This window comes from Pleurotus ostreatus (assembly GCF_014466165.1).
Source record: "Pleurotus ostreatus strain PC9 chromosome Unknown scaffold_9, whole genome shotgun sequence".
In the NCBI taxonomy this organism is placed as follows: Eukaryota; Fungi; Basidiomycota; class Agaricomycetes; order Agaricales; family Pleurotaceae; genus Pleurotus; species Pleurotus ostreatus.
The window spans coordinates 1,163,786-1,188,940 of NW_023503164.1; the positions used below are offsets into that span (position 1 = coordinate 1,163,786).

General features: G+C 50.5%; 11 protein-coding genes across 11 annotated transcripts; 3 read left to right on the plus strand and 8 right to left on the minus strand.

Moving 5' to 3' along the window:
• Nucleotides 1–117: 117 nt before the first annotated feature.
• ALO1 (D-arabinono-1,4-lactone oxidase) lies at nt 118–1,802 on the plus strand (the record flags this gene model as incomplete). The annotated part of the gene is made up of 5 exons (XM_036781045.1): nt 118–405; nt 498–977; nt 1,034–1,222; nt 1,278–1,489; nt 1,541–1,802. 5 exons carry the CDS (start codon nt 118–120, stop codon nt 1,800–1,802), a joined length of 1,431 nt encoding a protein of 476 aa, XP_036626900.1.
• A 263-nt stretch (nt 1,803–2,065) lies between these two features.
• UBC7 (Ubiquitin-conjugating enzyme E2 7) lies at nt 2,066–2,971 on the plus strand (the record flags this gene model as incomplete). Its single annotated transcript, XM_036781046.1, has 8 exons — nt 2,066–2,096; nt 2,166–2,192; nt 2,256–2,323; nt 2,380–2,412; nt 2,485–2,548; nt 2,606–2,746; nt 2,810–2,871; nt 2,921–2,971. The coding sequence occupies 8 exons, from the start codon at nt 2,066–2,068 to the stop codon at nt 2,969–2,971; spliced, it is 477 nt and encodes a 158-aa protein (XP_036626901.1).
• A 314-nt stretch (nt 2,972–3,285) lies between these two features.
• RET1 (DNA-directed RNA polymerase III core subunit ret1) lies at nt 3,286–7,640 on the minus strand (the record flags this gene model as incomplete). Its single annotated transcript, XM_036781047.1, has 16 exons — nt 3,286–3,336; nt 3,387–3,660; nt 3,713–3,749; nt 3,799–3,805; nt 3,865–3,990; nt 4,047–4,100; nt 4,157–4,230; nt 4,286–4,698; nt 4,753–4,832; nt 4,901–5,341; nt 5,400–5,671; nt 5,730–6,211; nt 6,263–6,745; nt 6,797–7,338; nt 7,396–7,518; nt 7,575–7,640. The coding sequence occupies 16 exons, from the start codon at nt 7,638–7,640 to the stop codon at nt 3,286–3,288; spliced, it is 3,525 nt and encodes a 1,174-aa protein (XP_036626902.1).
• Nucleotides 7,641–8,453: 813 nt separating this feature from the next.
• On the minus strand, nt 8,454–9,924 carry PC9H_011565 (uncharacterized protein; the record flags this gene model as incomplete). Its single annotated transcript, XM_036781048.1, has 10 exons — nt 8,454–8,502; nt 8,563–8,704; nt 8,770–8,893; nt 8,946–8,983; nt 9,034–9,273; nt 9,330–9,353; nt 9,408–9,564; nt 9,643–9,686; nt 9,748–9,828; nt 9,894–9,924. 10 exons carry the CDS (start codon nt 9,922–9,924, stop codon nt 8,454–8,456), a joined length of 930 nt encoding a protein of 309 aa, XP_036626903.1.
• A 234-nt stretch (nt 9,925–10,158) lies between these two features.
• PC9H_011566 (uncharacterized protein) lies at nt 10,159–13,888 on the minus strand (the record flags this gene model as incomplete). Its single annotated transcript, XM_036781049.1, has 25 exons — nt 10,159–10,243; nt 10,301–10,381; nt 10,452–10,573; nt 10,620–10,753; nt 10,813–10,852; nt 10,905–11,021; nt 11,079–11,181; nt 11,231–11,402; nt 11,459–11,470; nt 11,536–11,559; nt 11,615–11,707; nt 11,764–11,808; nt 11,877–11,988; nt 12,066–12,167; nt 12,222–12,342; nt 12,403–12,484; nt 12,550–12,607; nt 12,668–12,692; nt 12,748–12,800; nt 12,855–13,177; nt 13,250–13,340; nt 13,437–13,595; nt 13,673–13,731; nt 13,781–13,817; nt 13,874–13,888. 25 exons carry the CDS (start codon nt 13,886–13,888, stop codon nt 10,159–10,161), a joined length of 2,265 nt encoding a protein of 754 aa, XP_036626904.1.
• Nucleotides 13,889–13,917: 29 nt separating this feature from the next.
• PC9H_011567 (uncharacterized protein) lies at nt 13,918–15,043 on the minus strand (the record flags this gene model as incomplete). Its single annotated transcript, XM_036781050.1, has 6 exons — nt 13,918–14,186; nt 14,239–14,601; nt 14,653–14,703; nt 14,756–14,887; nt 14,938–14,967; nt 15,019–15,043. 6 exons carry the CDS (start codon nt 15,041–15,043, stop codon nt 13,918–13,920), a joined length of 870 nt encoding a protein of 289 aa, XP_036626905.1.
• A 365-nt stretch (nt 15,044–15,408) lies between these two features.
• PC9H_011568 (uncharacterized protein) lies at nt 15,409–16,321 on the minus strand (the record flags this gene model as incomplete). The annotated part of the gene is made up of 7 exons (XM_036781051.1): nt 15,409–15,467; nt 15,519–15,615; nt 15,671–15,748; nt 15,800–15,834; nt 15,887–16,044; nt 16,125–16,173; nt 16,225–16,321. The coding sequence occupies 7 exons, from the start codon at nt 16,319–16,321 to the stop codon at nt 15,409–15,411; spliced, it is 573 nt and encodes a 190-aa protein (XP_036626906.1).
• Nucleotides 16,322–17,257: 936 nt separating this feature from the next.
• On the minus strand, nt 17,258–19,121 carry PC9H_011569 (uncharacterized protein; the record flags this gene model as incomplete). The annotated part of the gene is made up of 6 exons (XM_036781052.1): nt 17,258–17,311; nt 17,363–17,666; nt 17,727–18,184; nt 18,236–18,503; nt 18,567–18,976; nt 19,041–19,121. The coding sequence occupies 6 exons, from the start codon at nt 19,119–19,121 to the stop codon at nt 17,258–17,260; spliced, it is 1,575 nt and encodes a 524-aa protein (XP_036626907.1).
• A 733-nt stretch (nt 19,122–19,854) lies between these two features.
• On the minus strand, nt 19,855–20,768 carry PC9H_011570 (uncharacterized protein; the record flags this gene model as incomplete). The annotated part of the gene is made up of 5 exons (XM_036781053.1): nt 19,855–20,137; nt 20,211–20,287; nt 20,386–20,447; nt 20,521–20,615; nt 20,680–20,768. 5 exons carry the CDS (start codon nt 20,766–20,768, stop codon nt 19,855–19,857), a joined length of 606 nt encoding a protein of 201 aa, XP_036626908.1.
• A 421-nt stretch (nt 20,769–21,189) lies between these two features.
• Nucleotides 21,190–22,683, minus strand: PC9H_011571 (uncharacterized protein; the record flags this gene model as incomplete). The annotated part of the gene is made up of 1 exon (XM_036781054.1): nt 21,190–22,683. One exon carries the CDS (start codon nt 22,681–22,683, stop codon nt 21,190–21,192), a length of 1,494 nt encoding a protein of 497 aa, XP_036626909.1.
• Nucleotides 22,684–23,363: 680 nt separating this feature from the next.
• On the plus strand, nt 23,364–24,646 carry PC9H_011572 (uncharacterized protein; the record flags this gene model as incomplete). The annotated part of the gene is made up of 4 exons (XM_036781055.1): nt 23,364–23,445; nt 23,513–23,785; nt 23,849–23,962; nt 24,021–24,646. The coding sequence occupies 4 exons, from the start codon at nt 23,364–23,366 to the stop codon at nt 24,644–24,646; spliced, it is 1,095 nt and encodes a 364-aa protein (XP_036626910.1).
• Nucleotides 24,647–25,155: the final 509 nt, after the last annotated feature.

Below are 25,155 nucleotides of genomic sequence, written 5' to 3' on the forward strand. Positions count from 1 at the left end.
CGCCGGCCATTTCCGTCCTCGAGATGATTACTCAAAAAGGAGATGCGATCGGGGGGCAGCTATCACACCAGAAACTATAAAACCTCGCAATGGGTACGAGTAGGTCGACATCGCGCCATGGCATCCCGTTCTCTCTCAGACATCCCTCTCCAGAACCTCTACCACCTCCTCCAGCCCCTGACCCTCTCTCCCGACGCCCGCTTCACAAACTGGGGCCGCACCTTTACCTGCCAGCCTCTCGCCGTCTTCTTGCCCGAGACAGAGTACCAATGCGAGCTTGTATTGGAGCTGGCCCGCAGAGAGGGCAAGTCCGTCCGCGCCGTTGGAGTCGGTCACAGCCCCAGTGATCTCGCCTGCACCAACGAGTACATGCTTCGTACCGAAAAGCTGAACCGCCTGCTGGAGGTAAGCCCCTATTCAACTTTCCCTTACGAGATTACGTTCGTTCCTGGAGTACCGCACCATCGCTGACTCAACCCACTATTGGATTCACATAGGTACACGCAGAGAAAAATTATGTCGTCGTCCAAGGCGGCATCACGCTGTCCGACCTCCATCTCCAACTCGCCAAGCACAAGCTCGCGATGATGAATGTTGGTTCTATCTCCGACCAAACCCTGGCCGGAATCGTTACGACAGCCACTCACGGCTCCGGAATCGACTTCGGCGTCATGTCGACGCACGCGCTCGGGCTGACCCTCTTATTGGCGGATGGGTCTCGTGTATTCTGTTCACGTTATGAGCGCGCGGATCTATTCATGGCTACCATTTGTGGATTGGGGAGCACAGGCCTCATCTTGAACGTACATCTACAAGTCGAACCCGCATTCATGCTAAAGGAGTATCAAGAATCTCTCTCCTTCAACGACGCGATGGAGAATTTGGACACCATCGTGCATTCTGGCGAACACGTGAGATTCTGGTGGTTTTACTCTCCGGACACCGTGCGCGTCAGCGTCTCAAATCGTACCGACGAGGTTAGTAGCTTAACTTAATTGAAAGTTCCAGGCACTAAAGCAATTGGTCCTTTTAGCCTAGGAAACCCGCGTTCTCTTGGTTGTGGCACTCCCTCATGGGCTACCATCTGGTCCAACTGCTATTGTTTATCGGGCGATTCTTTTTGTGTGTGAACACTTGGACATGCCGGTTTGCAGCCTGGTTGACCAGCAGCAAATCTGTGGGCGTGGACGTTAGTCACGCCATCTTCAATGTGGAATGCAGAGTGAGCGGCATTCCTTTCATCGTGAGATCGCTCAATATTGATGTATCCCACCTAGTATCCCCAACACACGACCGAGTGGGCTATTCCATACGAGAATACGGTCCCGTGCCTGCGCGAATTCAGAGATTGGGTGCATGCCGAAATAGAAAAACCAGACGGGATCCGACCTCACTTCCCCGTGGAAATCCGATTCTCAGCCGCTGACGATATATGGTTAAGCCCCAGCAGTGGCGGACGGACCTGTTGGATTGGGATCGTGCAATACAAGTAGGAGTTCCGATCCATCGCGGCGTATATTCCCACTGATCAATGTTCCAGACCATATGGCTGTAACGTTCCGTATCGCAAGCTCTTCGAAGGCTTTGAGGCTATTCTTAGCAAGTACCAGGGCCGTCCGCACTGGGCGAAGGCACACAATCTACGTCCCGATACGCTGCGAAAGATGTATCCACGTTTTGATGACTTCATTCGTGTCCTCGAGGATGTTGATTCGACTGGGATGTTCCGCAACGACTACATCAACCGACACATATTCGGGCACAACATAGCCGGACGGATACACAAGTCGCGAAAGGAATAGGCTCTCTCATTTCACATCTGGGTTTCATGGACAGTGTATCGATAGACTCTTTGATCGCGTACTATAGAGGATTAATTATAATATAAAATATGCACCAACCACGTCGCTGGTTTCAATCGGAGAGATTAGATAACTGATCAATCGGCCGACAGTCGCGGAGTTTAGCGCAGTCGCATTGCTTGCAGACGCCATTCAGCTCTTCGCAGTGCGCTTCCATCATGAATCCACGGCCTTCGACCAGTGCAACCGCTTTGCGTCGCCTAATGACCGAATACAAGCAGCTTACTGCCGGAGGTTTGCCCGATTCAACTACAGCTGCCCAAATCTGATCATCCCCGGTTCGTTGTTCTGCGTTTGCTGTAGGCTCGCCAGATGGCATGTTCACCGCTGGTACGCCTGTCACTCCGACAGTCGCACGGCTTGAAACCCAGTGCTGATATGGCTTCCTTCAAGGTCCAATCTCCGAATCTGACTTCTTCACTTGGGAGGCGTTGATTTGTGGCCCAAAGGACACGCCGTTTGTAAGCCGCGCCGTTGCTCAGTGGGAACGTATCGAATTGAATGCAATATACTGAAGGAGGGTGGCGTATTCTCGGCCAAGTTGACCTTTGTGCGTACATCCCGAGGCACCCATGCTAATATCCTCGAACTAATTGCCGTATTCAAACCCCTGGCATCGCAGCCCTCCGATTACCCTCTTTCCCCTTTCAAAATGAAATTTGAGCCACCGTTGTTTCACCCGAACAGTAAGGACTTGCTCTGCCCTTGCCGGAATCGGTGGGAATGACCGTAATTTCTCCCAGTATATCCTGATGGCAATGTGTGCATCTCAATTCTCCATACACCGGGGGATGACCCGACGATGTACGAGCAAGCTTCGGAAAGATGGAGCCCCGTGCAGAGTGTGGAAAAAGTGATTTTGAGCGTCATATCAATGCTAGCAGGTATGTCCTTTCATTATGCTTCTTCTCTGCAGCATGTCATTAAACCGATGTTGTCGCTTTAAGAACCGAACCTTGAGAGCGGTGCGAATATTGATTGCTGCAAACTATATAGGGAGAACCGACAGGTACGTGCCGTTCCCAATACCCAGGACAACAGGTGCTAACCTGATGTAGGAATACGAAAGGCTCGTACGAGAGTCCATAAACGAACAACTTGGGTTGTGACTTATACTTACTTGACATCGCAACCCGCCCGACAATCGTATAATTGTATCTCTGATCTCGTGAGAGTGCTGCATCTTATTGGCGGTGATTTCCGAACAGCAGAGTGGCAGCAGCGCTCCAGTTTATTTTTCGACACCACACTATCCTTTTCTGAGAAGTTAATCGAGGCAGAGCATCGATTGCTAAGGTACTCCACATCGCACGCCTCTAGTGGGATAACTCGTCCGCTTTGGTCCGTTGGGACCGGCTGTTTTTCAGGTCGACCAAGCACTGAGTAACACCATTGAAGGTGATAGTACTCCACGATATGTTCCCTAGGAACAGTCTTCCAGGATTAAGCGAGGCACCACGTTCATGGCCATCAGCTGCGAGATAGTTAATCAGGGGGTCATGAAGTGACGTTGACACACGGTACCTCTTGGAAAAGCAGCTTTGCAGCATATGGGATAGTCAGCTGAGCCATTTTCTTCGAGCTCTTGCAATACGTGCACCAGCCGTTGTATCCCATAAGCCCGCACTCCTGACAAGCATTGACTTCGAACTTGTCCGAAGAGATCATGAGACGCTCCAGGAGGAGTTGGGTTGCGCCATAACCTATCAAGCAATCGCGCTCCATCTCGCCAAGTCGAAGCCCACCTTCGCGGGACCGACCTTCCGTCGGTTGTCTGGTTAGAGTGGCACGTGGGCCCCTGCGAGCGGTAAGTATAGACACATTGCAAACAGAATGTCCGTCGCGCTTACCTGGCGCGGGCATGCATTTTATCCATAACCATATGTTCTAGGGTGCTTTTTAGCATGGATGCACACACGATAAGACACCGTCTTACTGAGTTTCTGAGTTGGACGGATAAGTCGCGGAGTCAATAAAGGGGCATCCCAAAGATACTTCATACCTGGTAGTAAATGGGGCCGAAATATACATACGCCTCGAGGGGTTCACCAGTAATGCCACTAGTGAGCATGTCTTTGCCGGCGTAGCTGAAACCGTTCTCGATGAGTATTCGGCTCATATCTTCGACCTACGCCCGACATAGAAGTTAAAGTTACTATCATAATGATACTCGGTGAATCTTACTTTTGATCCCCCAAAAGCGGTTCCATACTGCAGTTTACCGCATAATACTCCTGCCTGCAGGGAAGTCAGAAGTCAGCTGGCCCCGTGTTGGGCCGCTTAGCCGTACGTACCTTGCCAGCTAAAAGCTCAATCATCTTACCCACTGTCATTCGGGATGGGAAACCATGCGGATTCATGATGGTATCTAAGATAGTTTGGTCTAGTAGGTGATCGAGTTGAGCGGATCCAACCGAACGCACCAGGATTTATGCCTTGGTCGTTGAAGGGCATGTCCTCTTGGTTTACGATCAACCCACAGACACCCTTTTGTCCATGTCGACTTGAGAACTTGTCGCCCAGCTCGGGCCTCCGGGTTTGCCGGATCAACACTTTGATAAGGGTTTGATCGCTCTCCGTGTCAGTTATCATCACCTTGTCGATTTGGCCAGCGACGGGGGATTTATACGACATTGGCGTGTTCTTGTAAGGGACAGCCGCAGCCTGGCCAGTGAATGAGTTATCGTTGGCGTTAGTAGGGCTTTGCTTGTTGACATAAACATCGCCAGGATCCACCCGCTCGCCAACGCCCGCGAGACCATCGAGTTGAATTATGTCGTACTTTTTCTGCGTTTGGCCATTCTCATCCAATGGAGCATCAGCGAGCCGATCAAATCTAAAGGCAGACGTCAGTAACCAATTAACAGCGGGCTCCTCATATATTACTTACGTCCCATTTGGATACTTTCGTATAAGCGTCGCGTTTTTGCGCAGGACCTGGCATCTACCGTAACCACGATCCAGACTAGCCTGTTCCAACGAAGGGCATTAGAGCGTCAGTGCCAACATCGGGAAGCGGAACCAGCGGAACCACGGACTTTGTTCAAGATCAGGGCATCCTCGATATCATATCCCGAATAACTCATTACAGCCACGGTCGCGTTCTGGCCAGCGGGGAGGCGATCGTACCCCACTAGCTCGATGGTCTTAGTCTTGACCATCGGCTGCTGTGGATATACTGACAGATATAGAAGGGTATCGATGCGATTAAATTGATTATAGGCGATGGCCCCGATGGCTTGCTTTCCCATGGCACATTGATATGTATTTCGGGGAGATTGGTTATGGTGGGGATATGGAATTAGACCTGCGACGGCGCCAAGTAATGTAAAAGGCTCGATTTCCAGATGTGTGGTCGTGGGATGTATGTCGGATTCGTAAAGTGCAATATATGTATCGTTTTCTTCATTCACATCTAGATACTCGACGAGGCCTTGTCTCAGGAAATCATCGAATGTCAGTGTGCCTTGTTTCAGAAGCTGCGAGTGACGTTAGATGTAAATGGAACACCGTCATATAGGAGCGGATAAACATTACCGTGATATGCTCGGATCGGACTCTTGGTTTGCTATCTTCGACTATGATCATTGGACGACAAATCCGTCCACCATCACTAGCAATATGTACTGCCTTGTGGTGGTGGTTGATGTAGACGCTGATAAACTCGCTCAGCCGTCTTGCTCGCCGCAGCTTCCGAAAGTTAGTAACGAAACGGGAGGGGTAGCGCGTGATCCCAATTATAGTACCATTAACGTTAACCACGAATGTATGAGGGCCGTATATCTCCGTCCCTGTTGCCAGGCTGATATCTAAACCAAATCGGAGTGAGAATTACTTGTCTTTGTCCCAAAATAAGCCGGGGAATACCTTCGACGCCCAGCATGAATGCCAGCCGAATAATAGGCTCTTCTTCCACATCGGTGGTGATATGTGTCATGAGCGCCAGGTTTTTTACTAGCCCACATGCCTCCCCTTCGGGCGTGTCGCTGGGACACAGCATTCCCCACTGACTAGGTTGCAAAGCACGCGGTCCACTGACTTTTCTGGTCTTTTCAAATTGCGAGGAGATCCGAGTCATCATCCCGAGAGCGGAAATGAAACTAAGGCGGCTCAGGACATGCGTCACGCCTGCGCGTTCCATCTTGAACCGCTTGAGAGACCAGTTCCCAGTCGAAATAGCCCGAACGAACCCCGACGTCAGGTGGTCACCTTGGAATTGCATGGTATTAAAAGCGTCAAATTCATTGGTCCGTGATGGCTTCTTCAGGACTTTGTCGATGGCCGACTTTAGATTGGTGTTATAAGTTTTGAAGAGATCTTCAAAAAGAAGCGCGAGAAGCTGTCCGGCTCTGAAATACGAAAGATTTAGGATTGTTCACATGTACTATTGCCGGACTTACAACTCTAAGCGCTTGTTGCCAACATAATCTCGATCGTCCACCATTTTCTCGTCATCCATGGCCATGAGGACTCGACGGGTCATAGTGGCCACGAATATCGCCTTGGACCTGAAATCGAGGCCTTTGACGGGGACATGGGCAAGAACAATGGTGGCAAGCGCTTCCAGTGCTTCTTCCCATGCAGGACGCCGAGGACCCACAACTCGACGATTCACCTTCACCCGTGTACCTATATATTCCAAAGCCTGATGGCGGGTAAATATGCCCAGCTTTGCGGCGTCCTCAAGGTTTGTCGCGAACGCCATCTTGTAAGATTCGGTGTTGCCGGCTGTCAGCAGCAAGATCTCCTTGTCAGATTGGATCCCCAAAGCTTTGAGCGCAATAACAATGGGGACATCCTCGTGAATCGAATTGTGCCGCAAATATATTTTGCCCTTTTTCGTCGCGACGTACGTCTTGGATTTCAGGCCGCCGTGAGTCGACCTGCAAGCCTGGATCAGCCGTAGGAGGGTACTTATGGCCGAGGGAACTCACGAGGTACACGATGCCTGAACAACGCCTTTCACAGGATCAGTTTCGACAATAATTCGATTCTTGCTCAGTTGTTCCTGTACAAGTATCACTTTCTCTGTCCCCTTGACTACAAAGTACCCTCCTGGATCCAGAGGGCACTCCGTCATCCGCGCCAGCTGGGCTTCGCTGCGTCCCGTTAGCACACACTTGCTGCTGCGCAACATGATCGGCAGCCGCCCGACGTTTACATTTCTTTGCACGATCGTTCGACCTCTCGTATACTGAATTGTGACAATGACCGGCGCACTGTATGTGATGTCTCGCAGTCGGCACTCGTGCGGCGTTATCCGCTTGTCGATCGCGTCCTTGTCTGGCCTCTCGGGGAAGCCCACATTTATGTCAGTGTATTTGAGCCAGAACCGAGGGTCGACGTCCGAGGTAACTTTGTTATTGGCCTTGACGATGTTCTTGATATCGACGTCCACGAAGTAGTTAAACGAGTCGATATGTTGCTTCACCAGGCCCTTCACCTTCAAGAAGGCAGGCAGCAGCAGCCATTTGTCCTATAATCGTCGGTGAGATAGAATGAGTACAAGAAATCGGACGCACTTGGTGCTTACTTCCACATTCTTGATCGGGTCAGTCAGACCAAGCCCTCGCCAGTTCGGCCTTTCGACCTCGTCCCACTCGTCGTCGCGCGTTTCGACAGTCATAACATAGATATCGTAGAAGTTTGAGGGCAACTGGTAAAGAATCAAGCATATCTCTGAATAGGAGCTCGGTCAAAATATGGACAAACATTCTCTCGCACACGGCACTCTTCATTCACGTATTTCTCAGTTCTTATTTCCCGTCTTCCTGACATTGAGATAGACGTGACCCGTATGCTCAAAACTCTTGGGACTCTCCACGCCATATGGGTCTAATTATTTTCAGCTACCAGTGCGGGATTCCGAGTTGAGCTTCTGAACTAACGGCATCCCGCTCTTCGAGTCTGTTCTAGTCCTCGAGGTCAACCTTTACAGATCGCGATTCCGATTTCCCTTTCATACTCCTTTGATGGAGGAGACGATATCAACCTTGCTTCGGTACGCGTCGCGTCGCTTGTTGCTTATAAAAATCCCGAACTTGGTATCTCGGTACATGCCCCGAAGCTCCCTATCTTGCCACCAAGTTACAGATCGCGCTCATTGTCTACACTGGTGAACACTGGCGGTGCACGAACGACGTACTTGGTCCTTCAAGCACAGTGAGTATACATAAATATCTACGCTAGCGCCCTCGTCTCTTCGCGTCGTTCCTATATACGCGACTCGGAAGTGACTGCGACTCAACGCGTAATATGGGAGGAGGAGTAGAGAAACTTGGCCGAGGGGAGGATGGAAGATCGATCGCAGAGAAAGCTAGACTTCTGTAGACGGCCTGCAATGTTAATGGTGAGATGGCTGTCACCAAGAAACGGCTGCCATTTACAAGATCGCTCGGAGGCACGTTCAGTCTATGGAAGATCTGATTGTGCTCGTATATTATTGGAGGGGAACGAGTCTACTCTTATTATTTGCTCATAATCTCCTTGCGTCCTAGTACTGTCCAGGAAAAGTACATACTGTGTATGCCTTCCACGCCAACGTTACTCCGCAGAGCATCCTCTTTTCCTCTTTACAGCTACATAAGTACATCATGCACGACCATTGCCGGATTTCAGTAAGATATCATAATGCCCGGGGCTTGAACGATGGAAACCGAATTGTGAGCTGCAATTGCACTGGCAGAGGCGTTGGACTTACCGATACAACAAGGTCAACGGCGTCGCGTCGCTGTTCCTGAATTCAACAAAGTCCACATGCCCATCAGCCGAACGTCCGTCAAGATACGCTACGTCCAGGTTCAGGCGAAGAGTGCGCGCGAGTGCGGTCATTTGTACGTGGTCTGCGATACCCGACCATCATAACGGTAAGTATTCCAAATCGTCAGACGCGCTTGAGCTGCCTTACCCGCTTCCTTCCCAACGGCCTCGACGAACGCTTCACAGAATTCTCTGGGCTCGAGTTGGATGCCGATTTCGGGGTGGAAGAGGAATGGTGCGTATTCGTTGGGATCAGTTCGTATTCGTGCTGACTGAAGACTCGTGAGTTCGAACCCCAACCCCAAGATGAACAACCAGTGTTACCGTTAGTAGCCGAAGATATACGACGATAGAGTTCGAGACTGGATGTAGAGTGAGCAAATGCGTTCAATGTATAAACGGGTAAACGTGCTCTCAGGCGATTGGAAAGCAAGGAGAATCTTTGAGTCAAGTGATTTCCCGTCATTGGTACCCTGGGCAATGTTCTGCAGAAGCGATGCTAGCACATCGTAGAAGTCCTCGAAGACGAGTTTCTGGAAGCCCGCTTGCTCCAGCATTGGGAACGTGGACTCCAACAAGGATATTGCGCTCGCAGCAGCTATTGCTACATCAGCAGCCTTGAGCATGCTGTCCACATAAGCAAACGCGACAGCTGTAAAGTTACGAGAATTAGTAACAACACAGTGTAGGTGGTTAAAGCACAATCACATCTATAGAAACAGTCTCCGTCCCCTGTGCACTTCGTGAATAAACGACAGAAAGGTGAACGATTGGTAACAAACTGACCTCTTGCCCTTCTGATGGAATCGAATCCTTTAGCCACCAAGCTGTCGATTTGCTTTACGAAAGACTGTGAACCGTTCTCGTACTCGGCCCGTAGCACGCTCATTGGCGCTATGTCTTCGATGAGAGCTCGTGTGGGCACGCTATCCTCCAGCAGGTTCTGCATTGCGATCACGATTCAGATTCAATGAGCTAAATTCGTATAGAGGAGTCGCAGCCAAGCGAAAGCGATGTGCACCTGGTTCAACTCGTATAACTGAGATTGAGACAAAGATGCCAGATCTATCGAGAACACCAGTCATGTTGCTGGCCGGTAAGAGGGGCGAGTATTCTAGCAACTTACCAGTCTCGGGTGTTATTTCTGTAGGTGGCCCTGCATGTATTTCGTTTCCGTCATTGGAGACTTCTGGAGCCTGAGGCGCGGCTATGGATCGTGATTCACAAGTGAGCGATCAAGCTCAAGGTCGGCAAAGAACGTAGCTAACGGACATGGTGAGTCTGACGGTCTACCAGTAGTCATACTTGTCGGGGTGGAGGTACGTGTACGTGTTGCGTTCGCGATATCGTTAGCGGGATGGACAACGACGGAAATACCGTAATTGGAAATTTCCACTTCGCGCAGCCGCTAATGCGTTCACAAACAACTTCCATTTTATTACTCTACATTCACGCAGACTACAGATCAAGGAATACAACTGTAAGGATTATGGTATATGTGAATGTGGTATATAGAACGTTCAAGAGAGAAGTTTGCTCATTGATGAGTCCTTGCTTTCTTCTCTGTGTGCCGATCGAGCTTCGCTACTAGTGCGTTTTGATCCTCGATAGAGGTGCGAGCACTACACAGGAAGATATGTTTAGATGCATAATCAGATGAGGGATGAACGGAACATTACAATTCGAGGGCAAATTCTGGCAGTTGGTCAGGGCGCTCGATATATTTAAGTTCCAGAAGAGCCTCTTGTCTTGATGTGATGCTGTGGAGTAAATAGTGATTCGTGAGTGTGCGGAAACCAACAACACATCTTCGACACTCCATGCACTTACAGTTCCTGAGGCGTTGGCTTGGGTTTATGATGTTTACGCTTCGGGGGCCACACAGGTTCGGGGGCCTTCTCTGGCTCACCTTTCGCTGCAGATTTTCTGGCGCGCTTCCTGCGTTTGGATTCCTACGAAATGTCAAGTAATGTCCAGAGTAGATGTGTGCACGCGTACCTTCAAAGCATTGAGCACCCGCGCCTCCTCTATTTTGCTACTTGCGAGGATCTCATCGTTCTTGTGGCTGTAGACACCTACAGTGCTCAGCGTTTTCTGAATCGCGGTTTCCGAGTTGGAAATATCAGGAACATCTTCAAAATGAATCAGTGTCATATTTGACACACGCGCCATCTGCATTCTTTAGACTCACGCTCGTCAAAGAGGAGTGCCCCTAGCCCTCGCAGGTCACCCTACACATCCTCTTGAGTAACGAGAAAATTAGCTAGCTGGCACAGTACTCACTGCGTCTTGACCAGCATCAGCAGTCAACTCATCACCCGCCTTGGACTTTTTGCCAGAGTTGGAGCCGCTGAGATTGGCCATGGCCCAGTCAAATTCAGCAATGGACGCTCTCTCGATCTAGAGCCCAGTAAGTAACGAATCCTTGTACAACGTGACAAAAAGCGCAGGCCATACCACTGTCTTAGTGCTCAAAGTATGCTCGTGCAGCTTAAAGATATTCTTGATCCCAAAGAGTTCACCTTGCTTCGTAGTATCTCCTTGAATTCCCTCAAAGAACCTAGGAGGACTCAGGTAAATTGGGGATAAAAGGGGGGGTTACAACGCACCGAGTTTGTACGCTTGCTTGATAGCCGATCGCCATTTGCTGCTGCTTGTATATCTGACGAGCGTATATGAGTTCCTCAATGGATCCAGCTCCAAGCAACCGATAAACGTGAACGTCGCGGGTTTGACCGAACCTATACGCGCGATCCATCGCTTGGAGATCATGCGCAGGGTCTGCATATGCATATACTTGAGAATTGCCCAAGAACGAAGCATAGACTCATACGTACTCCAATTGGGGTCTGCAGCAACGATTATATGAGCTCAGGACTGAGCGAATGAATATTGATTGAACAAAAAGGCTCACCAAACACTACGACCTTATTTGCGGCTAAAACGAACTAAAGTCAATAAGATTTCTCCACAGGAAGGAGCTTTAGCCGTGCCAGTAAGGTTCAAGCCAGTGCCACCTGCCATAGTAGACACCAAGAAAATATAAACATCTGGGTCTTGCTGAAACTGATCTATGATGGACATGCCTATTCACGATGGTCAGCAATGCTAATACTCATGGACACATAAATGACAGCCATACGATCTTTGCTATGTGTCTTCCCTTCTAGCTTGACATACCCGAAGCCTACACACAGGCCCCAATACTCAATACTCAAATACCAGAAAGCGAAGGCTCAGGGAACGGGAACGCACCGCGATTATTCAGGTGAAACTCCAACATCGTCAACAGCTTCACCGACTTCGTGAAAATGAGGACCTTATTCGTACGGTCCTTGCGCCAGTCTGTCAGCAACATCTCCAAGGCCTGGACAATCGTCGGATCGTTAGTATCAATCGTCCATTTGGTGAGCCCACGATGGAAGCAAGCGACGTGTTACTCACGCGCCACTTGCCACAGTATTTCTCTTGCAGCATGGCGGTTACATGCTTCGGGGCATTTTTCTTGGGGAAGGCGATAGCCACGAGCTCTCTGTTGCGGGCCAGCTATGAGCGGCGTCAGATAGAGCGTAGCAAAGGGAACGTAAATAAGGAATAAACCTGATCTGGCGTATCATCGGGCCCTGGAAGGATAAGGGCGAGGTGATTCGCGAGCTTGATGAGGACGGACATGAACTTGAACAGGTCGCCGGCGGCGAAGGGGAAGCAGCAATCCTTCCGCCTAGAAATGTCACACAAGTTGGAGATGTCCAAACCCTCCCGTAGGCGTAGGTTGACTCACTTTTCTTGAGAACCACAGGGGCACATCTCATCTTTCCGGATGAGATTTTGTACCGGCTCCATAGCAAGTAAACGCTTGTACACTGTGGGAGGGGGGTGGGTGTGCGTTGTGAGCGAGCAAACCGCACTGTCAAGCGCGAGTACCCACCATCAATTTGAACTTCGGTCAAAGGGCAGAAGACGACCTCGTCGATCTTCTTGGGAAGCTAGGAGTGCGGGATGAGTTCAGTGCTGGACTTGTACCCTTGTGTAGGCAGCGAACATACCTGGTGTTTAATGATTTCCTTCGTCCTGAATACAAGCGGGGCGTCAGAATTTACATCGAGTCAATAAGGGGTATCCTTACCTCCGCAGAAAGAAGTTAGGCAGTATCTTGTCCCTCAAAATAAGAGCTACCGACTACTTGATTCAATCACCCGCCAAGAAGTGTGCAGTGTGTGCTCGACAACTCACCAGCGCGTTTGCCCGCTGTTCCTCGCTCGAACCCGACGATTGGCCCACCGCCAGAGGTTTGGCCACCAGGACCTTCCACTGTTTCCGCGTCCCTAGACGTCCTGGATTCGTCCAATCCAGGATCGTCCACATCTCATCGTACGAGTTTTGTATCGCGGTGCCTGTGAGCCCGATGCGCCGCGGGCACGCGAACTGGTGGAACGCCTGCGTCAGTTTGGACGTGATGCTTTTAAGGCGGTGCGCCTCGTCCACGATGACGCACGACCACGGGAGAGTGTCCAACTTGTCGATGTGCCGGCGCGCGAGATCGAAAGACGTCAAGACTGAAGAAAGGTGCAGTGAGTAGGAGTAGGAGTAGGCGTCTTTATGGGCGTAAGTTGTCCGTAAGCACTTACCGACATCCAAGCGTCCGAGTTCGAAGTCGTGGAGTGCAACTTCTTGCTCTGCGGGCGTCCCATGAAACATGCCAACTTCAAAGTAACCCCACTGTTAGAATATGATAGCAACACACCAACGATGGCAATGATCATCGACACCAGTCAGCATTTCCTCCATTCCGAAATAGATATCACAACCACGCACAGTCTCAAATTCCCTTTGCCAATTCGGCACCACCGAGCTCGGCGCAATGATCAAGCACGTTGGCCACGTTGCATTGGCGGGTGGTAGCTTTCTGTGTTTCTTCCACTGCGCACCGTCTTGGAGCTGGGAAACGTGGCGCCACCGGCGTCTGCGGTCGCGCTGAACGTGGAACATAAAACATAGTATGAGCGAAGGGTGAGTAAAAGCAATTGCGAGATGTATCAAATCAAACGTGCCTTGTCACCGTGCTTGCCCATGATTGCGGATAGAAAGGAGATGACCTGTATAGTTTTACCTTCGTACGGACGTTAGGGATGCTTTCAAGGAGGGTGAACGACACTCACCCTGTGAACCAACAGCGCATTCACTCGTCAGCGACTTCTATGAGCATTTCCAGCATCCTTACCAACTTACCAAACCCCTGAGGATATACGTACATTCAGAACGATCATGGATTGAACGTACGTTGTATGGTATCAACTCACATATCATCGCCCAATAAGCCCCCGCGGTCTTCCTTGTACCTGTCATAGAAAAACCGTATTCCATCACGCTGATATTCTCGGAGGAACGTGTTGATCGACGGCGGCACTTTGACCTCCAGCTCTTCATCGAGAATCAATGGGCCCAGGGCAGACTGCCCGTCGGGAATGGGGAAGTTCGGACGAGGGCCCAGGTTCTTTCGAGGTTCGTCAGGTTTCGCGTCTTCTTCTATGTCAGGCTTGCTGGCAGGAGAAACTATCGACGGGACTGCATAGGTGGTTGAGATGACTGAGATGCGCAGAGCAGGAAGTGGTGTCACCTGGCTCAAGCTTGCTTAGAGCTTCATCGTCACCAGAATCACTTTCCGTGACAGACGCCTCCGGATCAGGTTTCCTGTACGTAGAGATATCAGGCAGCGGCGGGCCTTCGTCGCCCGAATCGGGTTCTGTCACCGAGTCATCTTCTGTGTGGCTACTCGCAGCCAACTCGACAACAGGCACGGGCGGGGGCGGAGGCTTCTGGAGGATGGTAAACGTCCGCGATAGCTTTGGAGAGTAATCCGCTTCAGATGATGGAACGACGCTATCCGCAGGGTCAACATCGTCTTCTTCTTCCATCGCAGGCCCATTTTCGTCGTCCGCAACTTGCCCGTCGTCGTCGGACGACAAATCAAGGTCACGTCCTAAGTGAGCGTGTCAGTCAGATACTAATGTACAAGCTCAATATCCCGCACCTAAGTATTGCAGCAGAACATTCTGCGATGCGGTTGGCCTCGGCGTATATTCTGTATATTTTACTGTGAGTAACATAGTCGGGACCAAGGAAAGGGTACTGACTGGGCTTGTAGGAGAGTTCTGACTCGGTATCGCTGGCAAGTTTTCTTCTCTTCCTCCCATTGCTGCGCTTCACCTTGGCTTTAGTCTCGTATACATATGCTCCGGGGTTGAAGTCAGAGTCGGAATCGGGTTCTGACTCGACGTCATCGATAGAACACAGATCGCAAGGGAGTAATAATTACCCATGGGAGCAGGGACGGATATCAGCTCTCCTGTTGCCTGTAAGTACAAGTACACGGAGTTGAGAAGGAAGAGGCACTGACTCGAACGCTTCCTGGTTTTGTCCATTTGCTAACGGGGTAGGTAGCAATCTCCCAACCGCCAGTGCGTTTTGTAGTGAGATATCCTGAGTGCGGCGAGTCGCGACTGATTCGCGGTGGTCGTGGCTACTGACAGAGTTGTGGTCGGAGCCGTGGCTGGAGTCGCGCCGCGATACTAATTATTTGTCCCGTGACACAGTAAGGCGCTCACGTGGTCTTCGGGATCCGCCGACATTGGATTATGAGTTATAAATAGCATTAGCCCTGAGCCGCTACAGCCATTGAAAGTACAAGAAAGCAATGGACAGCTAGAGCCCGAACGTACGTGAATTAACTATTAACGAGAAAGCGAGATGGTAGAAGGGGGGGAAACAAAATGGGAAAAGCCGATGCTCAATCAAAGGCCTCCTCCGCACTTCGGCGGACCAACCTTCGTACTTTCTTCTTGTAACCTGAGGGCGTAACGTCAGTGGCGATTGTAAGAGCTTAGGAACGGTATGGACCTTCAAAGTCTGTTCTAACTTCTTTCGCAGCATCAACGTTAGCCGGGCTGTCGAGATTCGGCTTGTCGGACGATAGCAGCGAAATTACGCTGACAAGCTACACATATTGCGTCAAGAACATCGTATACGGAGAGATCAGAAAGTGTGCGCACGATGGACTCCACTGTATGTACAGGCATCCATCTCTCTCCGGCATCTTCGTACCCGTATTGATCGTCACCGGGGGCGTGCTGAGGTAGAGCGGTAAGGGTTCGCTGATTTGGAAAGATGGAGCAGCTTACCAGGATTGAAACGCAAACGGTGCCATCGGCGTAGACTAAGTATTCGAGTATCAGTACGGTATACATATGGGGGAGACCATCCCTCACTGTTGGGGTGCCACATCGGTGTGATGAATCGCATCTTTGGGGGTAAGAGGGGGAACTCAGGCGGGAATGATAACCGCGCTTTGAAGAACCCTCCTTCACTGCAAAGCAAAGCACATCCTTTCAGGAACAGATGTTGGCAATCAGCTGAGTACCCCTTACTAGAGCGTGTCTTGGGGGCTGAGACGGAGCGTGAGATGTTATGGCGAGGGGAATCTATGAGGAGTCATTTATCGCGTACCCAATGATAATGACCTCCCATTCATACAGATCGTTGTCGTCAACCAGGCCTGCCAATAGCTTAGTTCACGCCATCGATCCGCCATGTGTTTCTCGCATACCTGCAGAGAATCCTTCTACTGGTCGTTTGGTAAGTTCTTGCAGCTGCCTTCGAAGAAGTAACGTATTTGATGGCGTCGGCGTCGATGGTTTGGACATCGTAGGATCAATGAGAATGCAGTGGCTTGACACTTGGGTGTGAATGCGATGAAGGATTGTACTTGAGTCCGATCGGTGAAGCTCTCTTTTATGGCGTCAAGCACGTGCCCCTGACTTTGAAAGGAGTGACCGAGTCAAAGGGATTCTAAGGAACGCACCTTTAGTCGAGAATTATGTAACAATCGTCGTTCATACTAATTGGTGATTTTATGTATCAGACTTTTCAATGGTGCGGGTGACGATACAGGACGCAGCACTCGTAGATTGGCTCTAATATTGTGTGCTGATCATTATCTAGTAAGCGCCCATAGTCTGCATTATCGGGCCGACTAACTTGTAGCTCGAGCCTAACCTTGCAATAACGAAGGAAAGTATATGGATCAGAGACTTTAGCATATAGATGAAATGTGGATGAATCTCCTTATCTCATATTAGTATACCACTCGTAATTGCCCTTGGGATTCAACTGCAAGATTAAGATGGAGGTCTTCTAACTGAAGCCGATGAATCCTTGCCACGGATTTTGGAGGGGGATATGGAAAGCCAGAAGAACAAGGGAGCCCAATGAAGAAGAGGTATGAGAGCTTAAGGCCCCAACCACTCCGGCATTCACGCAGCCTTCAGCACAAACACTCAGTTTGGATCGGGTTACATTCGACAAGATATACATACAACACAATCCCCCACGTCTGATGACCTGCACTGAATCCAAAGGCAGCCTTGTCCACGCTTCTACCTCCAAGTGCGACGGTGATGAGCGCCCTCGTCGCTCGCAACACAGAGGCACCCTCGTCCCCGTGCCAATACGACTGCGCCCTCCATTCAACTATTCATCTCATGTTCTTGTCCGCCCTGTTGCCACTCCATTTCGTAGCTGCTCCTCCAGTTGCGTCGTATATCGTTCAATCCATGTCAGATCGACTCCCTGATGAACGACTAGAAAGTATAGATATCAATATTATTGAGATCGCGCCCGCTAGGAGGAGTATGCTACAATATGCAGTGAGTAACTGTGTAACGAAAGCTGGGTAGGACACTCACCTCCAGGGCCAATAACCTCTCATCGTCGATGAAAAACGACGTATACCTCTTGTCAAATCGATGCAATACTCGTCTATATGGCAATCGAGTGGTGACCGTTTCAGCAAAGGCCAATCCTTTTCGCACTACTGTTTCTGGTTGCAACTCGGCCTTGGCGCCATTTATGGGCTGGACGGATGAGTGAAGTCGGCGACAATGCGGATTGAAGTCGTAAAGCTGCAGCACTGTTTGGGAGGTTGGGGCTTCGAGTGGAGGGATACGTGACACCGGTGGTCCCGCGACGACGCGAGTACCGTGTACAAACCTATCAAAGAAGCGCACCTCTTAGTATGGCGGTAGGTAGAACTAAGGAGACATCACACACCTCAGCCAAGTTGAGGTGTCCCCTTGTTCCATGATTCTCGTGTTGTCCGGGCCCCAGGTGTCCCAAGGAACCAGCATGGGTGCGTGACCAGGAGCCACGGCGGCGTAAGAAAGCAGGACGCGATTGGGGACAAACAAACGGAATCTAATCCCAAACTGCGCGTTGTATGCTACTGACATAACGTGGATGTGAGATTCCGCTGCGGGGGAAGCCATTTTGGATTGAAGGGGCCGTGCAACGATGGGCGGTGAATGAGAGGTGAAGGAGCGCAGCGAGAGGCCGGGGGTCGAGGAGGGGAGGAGTAGCGTAGCCTTGAGCTCGGAGCGTGGGGTTCGAGAGTCATTGGAGAACTCAAGGGTATAGATTTGTATTGAACCACACCCTTTGAGTGAGGGGAGCATGAAGGATCGTGCAGACAGAAGCCCGCAACCACCGCAAGTCATAGAATAGTCCTCGGTCTACCGAAACAAGAATGAGATATCAATCAGTGTGGAATGCGGGTCACTTACAAGCCATAGATCGCCGGTCATCCAGTTCCACAGGCGGATGTGGTCAGACTCGGCAGCAAGGGTGGTATATTGAATCAACACAACGTCCTCTGCAATTTGCAGTAAAGCACATATGATGAAGGGGTGCCCAACGAAGGGGTGGACCAAGGACTTTGATTCTGAGCCGTTGATCACTAGGCACGGGGATTGCGCAAGTTGGTGCGGCTCTTTGGTCGCCATGGAGTAAATGTACAAATGGGTATTTCTTGACTTCTCCGACGCGACGGGACTAAAATGACAAGCCTCGTAGGTCAATATTGGAACGACCGCAAATTGAGCGAATTTTACACACATCCGCGTATCTTCTAAGAATATGACAAGGTCCTGGGTAGGATCCATAGCGAAGTCTCTGGCGGCGAAAGGAAGATCCCAGGTGTCGATAGAACTGGCATCCATCTGACCCGTATCTGCGGCTCTGGGCATGGATGGCAGCTCGACGCATACAAACTCGTGCGCTTCTGTCAGCTTGGCAAGCACATCCGCCACAAGCTCATATGCTAAACACTCTCCTGGAAGATGTGCAGATACGGTGTCATTCCATTCCATCGCCGCCCAAGCGTGGCGCCGCCGAATGATAGTGGCCAATCGGTCCGAGTACGGGGTTGATGAAGCCGCACAATCTACCAACCCATCCATGCCCAGCTCAATGTAGTACTGGAGCTCCGCAGAAGACTGGATTACATTGTTGATTTTGTGGCATATCTGCGACGGTGCGTATTAAATAAGTCGATCATGGATAATTGATGAACCACGAAGGCTAGCTTACCAGACGGCAAGCTAGTAGGGATGGATGGTCCAAGTGTCGCAGAATATTCGTCAATAATTCTTCGGGAAGTGCGTTAAACATAGATGGAGTTTAAGTCTATAATAGGCGCCGGACCAAAAGTGACAGTCGCTGCTATCTGAGAATATAGACTTGGTCGTATACTTCTACGGAAGAAGCAACTAGCTGCGATAGATCAAGTGTGTTCAAGGCATTCCTGATTTAGAAGGCAAGTGAGAACAGAATATCATGTTGGCCTAGCGGCCATGCCTTATCGGCTTGGGAGAGTACAACTGTTAACAATAATATACTCAGAGGAAAAACTAGAACCAGCTTCTGTTGATAAGACTCTGTTGTTAAGGAGCGAGATTCCTGCCTGACTTGGCCCTTCGCACAATTTACACAAAAAAGTCAACTCCGGAGTGAGGAGTTGAGTTCCCTTCCGTGCAGAACCCCCTTCTGGCCTACCAACTTCCTCTCGGTGAAGCAGCCTAGGATGTATGGAAACCGAAGAGCGGAGATAGCAAGCACTAGTTCAATGCAGAAATCGCGAGTGCTTTGTTGTTCGTAATGCACAATAGAAATTTGTGACTACAGCATCAGACACATGTACGTTATCACTCGAGAATGCGAGAAGTATTTGTGAACGTACCCCCCATGTTCGGATATCTGTGCCTGCTACGACCCGTGCATCAGGAAACCTGCAAGTCAAACCAGGATTCTCAGGGAGGAAGCTTCCGAATATAAACAGTCCATGATTATTGTCCGCGAAGTAACGAGTGACGGGTAAGTGCTACAGGCAGATAGATAGAGCACATTACAAAAGACCGATCACTAAACCGAAGAGAACTGCTGCGCCAGAAACGGCATCTCTGTACCCGGTGTTTGAACCAGAGGATTGGGCTGGTGCTGCTTCGCCTGTGGACGTGGAGGTAGATCCCGTGCTCGATGAGGGGTCAGATGAGGTAGACGAGCTTGGAGGAGGAGAAGCAGGGGCACGAGAAGCATTCTCTACGAAGCCTCCAGCTGTCTGCGTGGATGTGGGGTTCGCAGATAGTACAGCTCCCTCACGGCAGAGACCGCCAGCTTGGTCGAAGAACCTACATCAGAAGAGAGAAGGGGGAAGTTGGTTGATGGGAGAGACTACGCAGGCACGCCGAGAGACAGATTTACCATAAGGGTTCAGTGCTATTGACGAGAAGCCGGATTTGTGGGAGACCGGGTGCATCGACCTCGAGATTGTCTGCTACCTGGTGACCGTAATTTAGTGCGATAGGGACGATTCAATTGCCAGAACATCATGTGAGTGAGACAGAAATAGAACCGCAAGGAAAAGCGTTCCACGCACAGTGATAACCCCAGAGTTGAATCCACCTTCCAAGGGCGTGCACGGGTTGTCGTAAGTGGACTCTATTTCGGCGGAAACGAGTTGTGAGCTTTCGAAGTCCAGACAGCACTTCCGGAGGGAAAACTTGCGACTCACGGACAGCGCTATGTGCTCCGCTTCGAAATTCGAAAACGATGGAATCTCCAGCCTGGGGGTGAATTGATGAGGGGTCGAAGCCCATGCCTTTCTTCCTACGAACAATTTCGCATTTTTAGCACGGCCTCGAAAAGAAACATGGATCAGGTGAGCAATTACCCGGTTCTCTCATCTTTACCAACTCCTACGGTGTAATCGAACGCTGAAACGAGTGACGATAGAAAAGCGAGAAGGAGAATAGCCTGCATTATGGGGGACGGCGGATTAGAACGAAGAGAGTGAAAGTAAAAGCCAGAGCCAAGAACGGTCAAGACACCGCCGAGCTCACCAGCCCACAGCCCCTGAGTACGAAAACGTGACTGCAAATGCAGTTCTGAGAAGCGTTGAGCAGAATCTTGTTGATTGATAAGTAGTGGCTGGCAAACCGGTAACTGAGTGTATGGACGTAAAATGTGATATAGCCCAACCACAGTCAACAACGTATTTCTATCTTGTAACAAGATAGGTCGTCAGTCCAAGGTCGAGTCTGTAATATGTCGTCGAGTGTGAAAGATACACCGACGCAATCATTGGTAACCCCGACGGATACCAAGACGCACGGAGCACGACGATAACCCCCCGATGCCATGGCCATAGCGAGGTTCGGGGCCAAAGCAAGCGCCAGCTGCTTCACGTCAAAGATGATTCCTCCTCCACTTCTCGCCGCCGCTCCTCTCTTCTCATTCCCTTCCCAATACGCCACCGTTCATTCACCACTTCCACCGATTCTAGCCTCTTCCGTTCCAACAACGGCACATACGTCACTACTCGTTTCGACGTCCCGCCACCCAGAGGAATATTGAACGCTTCCGATCCACTGCTAATATCCACCCCTGTGGTCGAGAGTGGGAAGGGTTGCGGCGGGGGAGGATGGTATTGCGCTGCAGCTTCAAGGAAATGAGAGTCTAAGACATTGTGGACCGTGGATCGCGCAAGAATTGAATCGAGTTCGTGGTACAAATTCGCCTCCGAATCGGTTTGCCATTGCACATCGTTTTCGGAATACCCACAGTCCCAGAGCATAAGTGGCAACCCGTCTGCCATCTGATACTCGGGCTTTCTGTCGACCACTTCCAATAGCGAGGGATCCGTCTCCGCACCAGAGGCCACATTTAGCAGCGCCGTCACGACAGACGGGCGCTCAATACCAGTTCCAACCAGGAACAGTATCGCCATGATATGTCGCACTTGATGGTACAGGAATGCCGTTCCAACCAAGTCAAACACATACATCCCATCGCATACTGGTGAAATGTCTGCCCGAATTATCCGCCGTTTGAAACTCGTTATTTGTTTCGCGGGATCCAGCTTGCACAGGTTACGGAAATCATGCTCTCCTACGAGACGTGACGCGCCCTCGCGCATCAGGGATAAGTCGAGGCCGGTGGGGCTGAAGAAGTACTTGTAGTGGCGGTATCTGCAGTTGAAACGAGCGGAGAAATCGTCTTGTACGGGGGACCAGGCGAGTACGCGGATCGTTGGAGGTAAGACACGGTTGAGAATAGATACGTAGCGTAACTCTGGTGTATCAGCGACCGGAGCAATGCTGGTGTTGGACGTCTCTACGATATCGTCGTCAAATGTTCCAAAATCCCCCAGTAAATTGGACGACTCTGCGTCATGTGCTACCTCTGGAGGACCCGTAGCGGCCTTTGTAGGAGAGGGTTCATGTTTCTGCGCGCTGCGCACCCACAGTGACACCACCTGCCCGGCTGCACTGACCCCTTTATCCGTCCTTCCACACCTTTCAAAGCCACACCCCTCGAAGCCAGCACTGGAATCGATCAACCTTGCATGAGCTAAGGCATCGAACAGCGTACCTTCAACGGTCGGTAACGGCGTCGGACCAAGCTGATGTGCTAGTCCATTATATTCCCATCCAGAATAGCAGAACTTTAGCGCGATCTTTCGACGTGAGTATGACGCGAAACTGAATGGTTTGTCAGGTATCTTTTTGGAAGACGCTGCAGTAGCTGTATTCAGCTTCGGCGAGTCGTCCAGCTGCGCGAGGCGCGCAATCAGCTCCTCCCTGGTCCAATTCTCATATGAAGAGGGTGAATTGGTCATGACGCGAAGAAGTGAGCCTGATCGTAAGAATCGATAGCGAAAGTTCGTGCATGACATGGATGAGGTTCGTGGGAAGAAGTTTCAAATATGGGGAAAGAGCAATAAACAAGCACCTAGTCATAGCTACATGGTCACAGGTAATCAGAGTAGCCTTCCAGATGACTGGTACATCGCGTATGGGTAGGTTGACGCCGACAGTGACCCACACACGCCTACAGGAACCATTTGAACCGACACCAACAGATCACCACCTGTCACCACTGACTGGGACTGAAGTACTGCGCGCTCAATGGTACACTGGCAACGGTAGTGGAAAAGTGATATACAGCACAATCTGAAATAGAACACCTTCAGTAAATCGACGCTTAAGGCAAGTCACATATCCTAGAGCCTTCGGCCATGTGCATGAACCGCGTGCTCAAGCTTTCTGTATTCAGTTCTAAGCTTCGGGATCACGTCGAAGTGCGGCCAGTGTGCGGCTAGATGTCATATTTGTTCGGCCTTCAGTTTGACCAAGGTTGGCAGAAGTTGCCGCACCAGGAAGCTGTGATTCTGCATTGAATTAAGCAATGCTCCGCGTCCTCCATAGAGGGAACCGTCGCTGCCGAGCGCCGCGATATTTCCCATGGCTCTTTCAAGGTGACTTCCCATCATCCTGTCGTTCGTTCTCACCCAAGCATGGTATAAAGTAAGACACGGCTGGTTAGCCTCTCACACTTCCCCCTTATCGACCAACCATGACCTCCATCGTGCCAGGAAAGTATGGCGATATTGGTTCGCTTGATGTAGTCGAAATCGCGTTTCAATTCGCTAAACTTCGTGCGTAGCTATTCTTCTTCGACCCTTCCATTGCCATGTTTCAGCGCTTAGTTTTACCGGAACATAGCTATAATCCTGGTTTCCTCGTTGATTTTTTCACCGTTCGTGTGGTACAACAAACACAAGACATGGCGTCGTGTGCTCGGGGACCAAGCGTTCCGCTGGGCCGCTGGGTTGAAAGTCCCACAGCTCCAGAGTCTGATGGGGACAACGTTAACGACTTACAGAAGCACAGTCGCTAAACTGAACATACCAGCGGTTGAAGAAGACATCGGCAGTGACGCGCGCCTTCTATGGCTTGGTCCAAAGCGAACGGATCATGTCCTGCTATATTTGCACGGTAAGAAATGCTTCCGGAAATCACAGCTTGCTACACAGCTTACTTATACATTCTTGTCAATAGGTGGAGCATTCCTTGGCCCAGCCACAGACGCGTCGTTCTATTTCTGGAGGCATGTTCAAGAGCAGCTGAAGGCGCGCTCCAACATTGACCTTGGTGTGGCTATTTTAACGTACAGTAAGCGATATGTAAAGTTTCGCACCGACGCATGGCCAACACATTAATCATTCTACAGCGCTGATCCCAGAAGCTGCATTCCCAACTCCGTTACGGCAATCTGTTGCAGCCATCAACTACCTCACTTCTCAAGGTGTCAAACCTGAGAATATCCATCTTGCAGGAGACTCTGCCGGTGGTAATCTCATCTTCCAGGTCCTTCTGCACGCCCTCCGCCCAATCGAATCTGTGGTGCCTCTGAAGCTTTCTAAGCCTTTGCGTGGAGCGTACACCATTTCTCCATGGGTGTCCCTCACCGCTGACAGCGAGTCCACCCTCAAGCACGCCAACTCCGACATCATCTCCCCAAAGAACCTACGTGAATGGGGTGGTTATGTACTCGCTGACGTGCCCGTGGACAAGCGTGGATACGTTGAGGCACTGAAAGCGCCAGACGATTGGTTCAAGAACATGGACGGAGTCGTCGACAGAATCCTGATTACTGCAGGTAGTCAGGAGTGCTTGAGGGACGACATCCTGGCGTTCAACGAGAAGCTGAAGAAGACATACAAAGGGAAATTGGACTTCGTTCTTCAACGTGGAGGCGTGCATGATGATATGTTTTTGGACTTCTTGGTCAATGAAACCAAGCTAGGGGAACTCACTCCCATGATCATCGAATGGCTCGCGGCTGGTTATGAATAGGTGGACATCTCTCTTAATTCCCGCTTTCCTATCATCCTGCGAAGCTCTGGTAGTTGGTTCTCTGTATCGTGTAACAACAACTGCTATCCTGCTGTATTCTCAGTAGTCCTGAACGTTGATGACGTTTCCCTTGCGCTTAATATCGGCGAAATATCGTTGTTCGCACCTCGCGACTGCCTGGGCAAGATCTCAACGATTGGTTCCGCTGGAACATCCGACCTCCGAGGCTGCCAACTTCGGAGCGGATGAACGTCGGACGCCGACACCCTTTTCCGCTAATACGCCCAAACACGATGATACTTCCTAGTTGCTTCCTTTGTGCAGACACGAGCCTGAGCCTGAGCAGGCCTGCGCTCTCACCCGCATTTCGATCGTGAACGTTTGTTGAACGCGTGAACGTGCCACACAGGACCACTGCACCCTGCCCTAATTTTAGTAACACCGGGCATATGCATTCGAACCCTTCCACGTCGACCCTAACGTGTTCAGTGGATATATCTTCTCATGTA